Source organism: Cucurbita moschata, unplaced genomic scaffold, assembly GCF_002738365.1.
Source record: "Cucurbita moschata cultivar Rifu unplaced genomic scaffold, Cmos_1.0 Cmo_Scf00008, whole genome shotgun sequence".
NCBI lineage: Eukaryota > Viridiplantae > Streptophyta > Magnoliopsida > Cucurbitales > Cucurbitaceae > Cucurbita > Cucurbita moschata.
In genome coordinates this window covers 4,289,601-4,296,282 of record NW_019268524.1, presented here as the reverse complement: position 1 = coordinate 4,296,282, position 6,682 = coordinate 4,289,601, and the positions used below count along the sequence as shown (strand labels likewise).

Here is a 6,682-nt window from a genome sequence, read left to right as displayed (position 1 = left end):
AAAAAAAAAAAAAAAAAAAAAAAAAAAAAAAAAAAAAAAAAAAAAAAAAAAAAAAAAAAAAAACACGACTCTTTTGGTCTATTACCGTTGTTTGTGACAGAAATACTTGTGGGTATCGCAATTTGAATCATCGGTTCAACAATGAACTTGTATTACCGAGAACCAAAATACAAATTTAAGTTTTGGGTCGGATATATAAATTTTACCATATTTCAAAAAAGTATTTTTCTCCAAAAGAAAACTTACTCGACAAGATAAGAAAAAGAAAACGATAAAGAATACAAAAAGATGACTTCTCCATTGTCGTCCCGTTTTTTCGATACTCTAAACCATTTTCAAACTTACAATGATAACACTCAAATTTTGTAGAGAAGAATGAGGTACATGTTTGATGTGTAAATGCATCGTATTGATGGGGAGAATGGAATTGTTGTCTTCAAAAACTTGGACACATTCACTCCTCGAGATTCTAATTCCATCCCTTCAAACTTTTTTTTTTTTTTTTTTTGGTCAAATCTCGATGAACATGTTTAGGGTTTATAGTTTAGGTCAAATCTCATCGGCTCCAACAATCCCTTGCGACATGATCACGTTACTCATCCCTTGCTTCCAAGAGTAAATATTATACCCACAGACCAATACGAGTCCTTTCTAGGATGTTTTGTCTTCACTCATATGCATTCGAGGAAAATTTCTTAGAAGTCACCCAATTCAAGCAAATCACGCTTAACCTTAGAGTTTCTATAATTAAACTACCGAAAAGAAAGGATTGTTGGTATAGGTAATAACCTTCAATTCGTTTAATTCTTTCATAGTCATCTTATCTTCAGTATCACTCTCATTCGAATGCGGTCTTGGTTCATTCATATATCCTTCATTTACTCGGGTGTCACAAAATTTATGTCGGGTGATCTCTTGAAATTTTTTCTAAACATATGAATGAACACAAAACATGTTAAAAAAACCCGGGATGGCTGTCTTCATTCTTAATAGAAACCACTTAAAAGTTAGATAAGAACACACACGGAGGTTGTCACATAGGTTGTCACATAGGTTTTCATAGATTACACTAAATGGAGTAAAAAAAACATAAAAACATCAAAATTAAGGTTTCATAGACCAGACCAACTTGAGTAAAAAAAAACATTAAAAATCATATGTGTCAACTTTTTAAGTTTTTTTTTTATTAGAATTATTTCAATTTATTACAGAAATTTAAGAAAATTGATATTTAGAGATAATATAAAAGAAAAGGCAAACACTAAAAAAATGAATAGTAATTAGATATCATTAATCTACTGTTCCTAAACCATGATTAGCAGTGCTAATGCTAATTAAGATTATACGGCCGCCAATCAAAATGCGACATGTGTCGGCATCGAGATGTTTAGTCGGCCATTAATAATTTATCAACTAATTAAAACTTAAGTTGTGATTTAGTCTATTGTTCTATCATTACCGTCTTAAAAAAAAGATATTATTTTCAACCATATCATTGATTAAATTTTTTTTTATAAAATATACTAAAATGTGTATTAAATTATTTATAGAAATAAATAATCTTCGCACGTGCGGGTTCATAAATAATAATATTTGAATTAATTTGCGGTTTAGTGTCATGGTAAATTGAATTAAAATTTTATAGACAAAGATGATTTGCTAGGTACGGGAAAATCGTTCCTTTTCATATATTGGTTCGTTTTCTATTCATTTTTCCTTTACTTTCAAGCTTTTTTTTGAAACCCGTCGAGCATTCATCAATATCGAGAATTAGGGTAAAAAAATCAACACCGTTGGATTTGTTTTTCAAGCATTACGTGTCGAGTTTTTATCGAGAGATTTACTGAAACAGATTAACTTATAACCTAATTTTACATTAGATTACGATTGATGACACGAATAGAGGCACAATAATGATTGAATTTGACACTAGAAAATTTAATTATATCGAGAAAGAACGGGTTAATGGGCTAATATAGTACAATTAAAAGAAAGTTGTGTGGGAGAGAGGAAGAAAAAGAGGGTGAAATTAATAAAGCATTTTGATGTTGGACCATATCATGTCTCCTCCTCTTCACTATCCCCATGATATGATCTTCGTTTTCTTGTGCTCCTCCACTCCCACCTTGAGAGATTGATATTGTTGTTCTTCACATATGTCGACTAGTAAAGGCAAAGACGTTGGAGAAGGATCGTCATCGAGTTCGTCTTCTCTAGTTATCGTTGATGATAACAATCAGCAACAGCACCAGCAACAACAGTTTGCTCCGGTGAGTCGTTATGAGTCGCAAAAGAGGCGAGACTGGTACACTTTTGGGCAATATTTGAGGAATCAACGACCTCCCTTAGCAATTTCGCAATGTAATTCAAGTCATGTGTTGGATTTCCTTCGTTATCTCGACCAATTTGGTAAGACAAAAGTTCACTTAAATGGGTGTGGTTTTTTTGGACAACCTGAACCACCGGGACCTTGTACTTGCCCTCTTAAACAAGCTTGGGGTAGTCTTGATGCTCTTATTGGTCGACTTAGAGCTGCTTATGAAGAAAATGGAGGATCTTCCGAGACTAATCCATTTGCAAGTGGTGCTATAAGAATTTATCTACGAGAAATAAGGGACTCTCAATCAAAAGCAAGAGGAATTCCATATAAGAAGAAGAAAAAGAAGAACCCAACAAAGACTGATGAAGGTAATACCCTATCAATCTCGTTTCATATTACTGGAAAAACTACTCATCGAACATGTCCTACGATGAGTATTAGAACATTCGATCTCTAGATAATGAACTAGGTTTTAACAGTTAAACTATACTCGTATTGATACCAAACGTTCTAATTTTCACGAATAGGCAAAGTTTTAAGGATAAAACCCTAGACGAAGTGCTTCTTGAAAGCCCTAAATTTCATAATACCCGGCTACTCGAAATATATATGATTAGAGCTCTATAACGACTATTATTACTCTGACATTTTCTTACCCACTTTTTCTTTTTCAAGAAAGCTAAACCCATTTGTTATGTTTCATTATCGTCGGTATGTTTCTAAACATTTCGAGACAATACTTCGTTGAGGTTATCGACATGTTGTTGGTCAGACACAAATATAGTCTCTATATTCTTAATACATTTTTCGAGTTCACTATGTAGAAGTGGGAGATCTGAACATTTGATCTTCGAGAATATGTATGTCTTGACTAGTTGAACTATGTTTAGATTGGTTGCTTACTACAAATTTTTTGATTCAGGGGCCTAAACAACTTCCCAAGGCTTTGGATTAGCGAGGACGGTCGAGTTCATTTGAATGGAAGTTGAGATGTTTTTCCTTAGAACTAATAGCATTGTGTTTTATTTGGTTCTATAACTTGGAGCTCACCACAGTCGGTCTCTGGATGCTTTTTTATTGAGATTTTGTGTCAAATTTACTATACTATTCAGCTTGGATTACAATTATATAAGTATTTCGTTCCCTTTCAGATTTTTCGTTTATGAAACTTGTTCAACTCGACTAAAAACACGAGTTTATTAGATTACGATTTATAAAAGTTTAATATATAGTATAAAATGTTAGTTTAGAAGCTAACGTTTATATTAGTACAAGCTAAAGTGATCACGATTTGAAATCTGAATTCACCATTTGATGCCCTGATATTTCCAGACCAACACGGGTTAGGGACATCTGATAAAATTGAAATGATACAGAGAAGATTAGCATGGTCCGTGGGTGACATACACAAATTGACAAATAGTATAGAGCTAGGCACTGAGTAGTGTGCCAGCAGGACGTTGGGCCCCAAGATGGATGAATTGTTAGATCTCACATTAGTTGGTGAGGGGAACGAAGCATTCTTGATAAAAGTATATAAACCCCTCTCTAGTAGACGCGTTTTAAGATCGTAATGAGCCAAAGCGGACAATATCTGCTAATAGTAGCCTCAAACTGTTACAAATTCTGCATCTTGTTCATTCATGTACTATTTCTTTACTCGAACCGTCACAATTCAGCTCAAATGCTAGATTTTTAAATTATTACCGTCGATCTGAAAATAATTTAAAAAGTAAATTAAGATAATAAAAATAAAATTAATAGGACAAGCTGTTACGTCAATAATTATCTTGATATTTGATATGATTTTCCATCATAACATTCATCTTAGGATTCCATTTTATGAACTTTTCATGTCTCTATCTATTATCAATGCTTTCCTTCGCCAAAAAAAAACACAAATTATCACACCCTATTTTCTAAAAATTAAATAATAAATTTAAATGATAAGTCACATTCCCTTCAAATTTTTATCAAAAAATATTTAAAAATATTAAAATATAGTTTCTTGATTTTTCTTTAAAACCCAAAACCCATCTCCCAACTTAACCCCAAATTTCTTCGAACCGAACCACAGCTAATAAATATTGTCCGTTTTAACCCATTACGTATTACCGTCAATCTCACAGTTTTAAAATGGGTCTGTTAGGGAAAGGTTTCCTCGTCTCTCCCTTATAAAAATGCTTCATTCCCTAGCTAATGTGGGATTAAAAATACTCCGTTCTCAAATCGCTTGTACACTGACGACAACATTTTTTGTCGTTCATGGGGTAGCTTTGATGACGGAAGAAAGAAGAGAGTGTAGAGTGAATAACTTATTTAAGAGCTAACTTTATGCAAGTCAAATAAACTCAAAGAGTATCGCTCGAAAAGCTCGAGGGTTACGGTGTTGGGGACTTTGTTAAGATTTCTCAAAAAAAAAAAAAAAAAACCATCACTTAATCTACATAATCATCTTAATTATTATCATATTATTTTAGATCATACTCACATTCATTATAATATTTATACAAATTTAAAAACAATATTGTAATACTTTTATAAATATAATTGGTCACTAAATTTTTTAAACCATGCATTATTTTCAAGTTAATGGTTGATTAATTAATTAATTAATTAAATAGATGTCCGACATGTCGTTTCATGCTTTCGAAAAAAAATGGGCTCAGAACTTTTAGTCCAGCGGAAATTTATTGGGCCTGCCTTGAAAAAGGCCCAAGATTACAGACAGTTCCTAAAAAATCAAAAATCAAAAATCAAAAGCTTAAGACTAAATTTATTATTTTAAAAGTTTAAAGATCAATTAAATTTATTATTTAACCAAAATATTACAAAAATATCATATATAATTAATATATATTTTAGTGATAAGCTATGCATATTTTTCTAATGATTATTGAATTAATAAAATCCAAATAAATGGTGTGGTTTATCACGCCTCTCTAGTATCTACCAATAGCTTATAATAAGGCTATGATACCTTATCGTCAAACCAATAATGCTATTTTTTATTTCCAAAAAAACCAATAATTCTGTTTTTTTTATATATAAAAGTCAACCAAAACAGTGTTATTAAAAGTCAAACCTACAAAATAATTGGACGTAATTAATACCTTAACCATATTAAATAATGTGCTAGGTTTATGTTTTGTCTCACTTGAAAGTCCATATTGTAATTAAATAACTCTCATTATTGATAATTATTAATTAAGCTGACGTACGATATTTGAATTTACTTTTCAAACCTACCATTTACTAATTCGGATTGCATCAAACTACACCAGTTTCATTTTGAAGTTTTTATCACTAGAAATTTTAATTTATTTATTATTATTATTGAACCGCGAAGAAAAAGAGAACGGACCTTTCAAAATTAAATTATTATTATTATTATTTGAAGAGATAGTGAGAGAAAATTTGAATGGTTGGCATGCATTGGCATCTTTCTTTTTTTTTTTGTAAAATTCGAATATTCTTTTTTAAGTGAGATAAAAATTAGGGCATTCCGAAAATTTGGCATGCCTTTTTCTTTTTCTTTTTTGTGGAATAATTTTTAGAAATAGTGGACTTCCAAGTAAGCGTGTCGTACAAGCCACGTGTCTTCTTTGTGTCCCCGACCAAAAAATCGCTTTTATTCGTTTTGACAATTTTGCCCTTTCTTCTCCAAAAAGTTTCCATGAGAATTTACCTTATTATCCATCAAATTTTGATAACGGAGAAAGTTTGCCCCACCATGCTTTTATAAGCCGTTAGAGATATTTGAGAGCAACCGAGAAAGTTTTTATAAGCTATCGCAGATGCCATAGAGTGGGGACCGAGAACGTCCGGCACCTATTTCATTTTTCATTCCTACAAAAAAAAAAAAAATCATTTATTTTTGTAGGAATTATTTTTCGAGAATTTGCAGAGATGGGATCCTCTGTAGATGATAATTTAAAAAATAGTTACCAACAAGCGTGTCTATATATATATATATATATATATATATATATATATATATATATATATATTAAATGGAACGGTGAATTGGACGGAGACAAGGAATATAATCTCGTTTGCGGCCTCATTTATCTAACAGGTAAAAAAACGTTCCCTACTCCTCTCATTCCCTATCTAAATGGGAATCCCTCCTCATTCAAGGCAAGATGGGTCCCATAGATAAAAGTTCAGGGTGGAACTCCATGGATAAAATAGACATCTCTATGAGTCATTTTATATATATATATAATTCATCTTTAAAAATATATATGAATGAAGTCTACCGACCTCGTGTTTTTAATTTATTTTAAAAAATATATACCAATTAAGTTTGCCCACCTCGTGTTAACGGACACTAACATTACTCAAAGTCAATTCATAAAT

At 31.5% G+C, this 6,682-nt stretch overlaps 1 protein-coding gene and 1 pseudogene across 1 annotated transcript; both read left to right on the top strand.

Annotated features, from left to right (window-relative positions):
• Positions 1 to 2,001: 2,001 nt before the first annotated feature.
• On the top strand, positions 2,002 to 3,470 carry LOC111446008 (protein LIGHT-DEPENDENT SHORT HYPOCOTYLS 10-like). Its single transcript, XM_023084615.1, has 2 exons — positions 2,002 to 2,688; positions 3,243 to 3,470. Exons 1-2 carry the CDS (start codon positions 2,157 to 2,159, stop codon positions 3,248 to 3,250), a joined length of 540 nt encoding a protein of 179 aa, XP_022940383.1. The 5' UTR covers positions 2,002 to 2,156; the 3' UTR covers positions 3,251 to 3,470.
• Positions 3,471 to 3,662: 192 nt separating this feature from the next.
• Positions 3,663 to 3,754, top strand: LOC111446826 (annotated as a pseudogene).
• Positions 3,755 to 6,682: the final 2,928 nt, after the last annotated feature.

Coding starts and splice junctions, on each gene's coding strand:
- LOC111446008 (XM_023084615.1), top strand. CDS start 2,157: ATGTCGACTAGTAAAGGCAAAGACGTTGGAGAAGGATCGTCATCGAGT.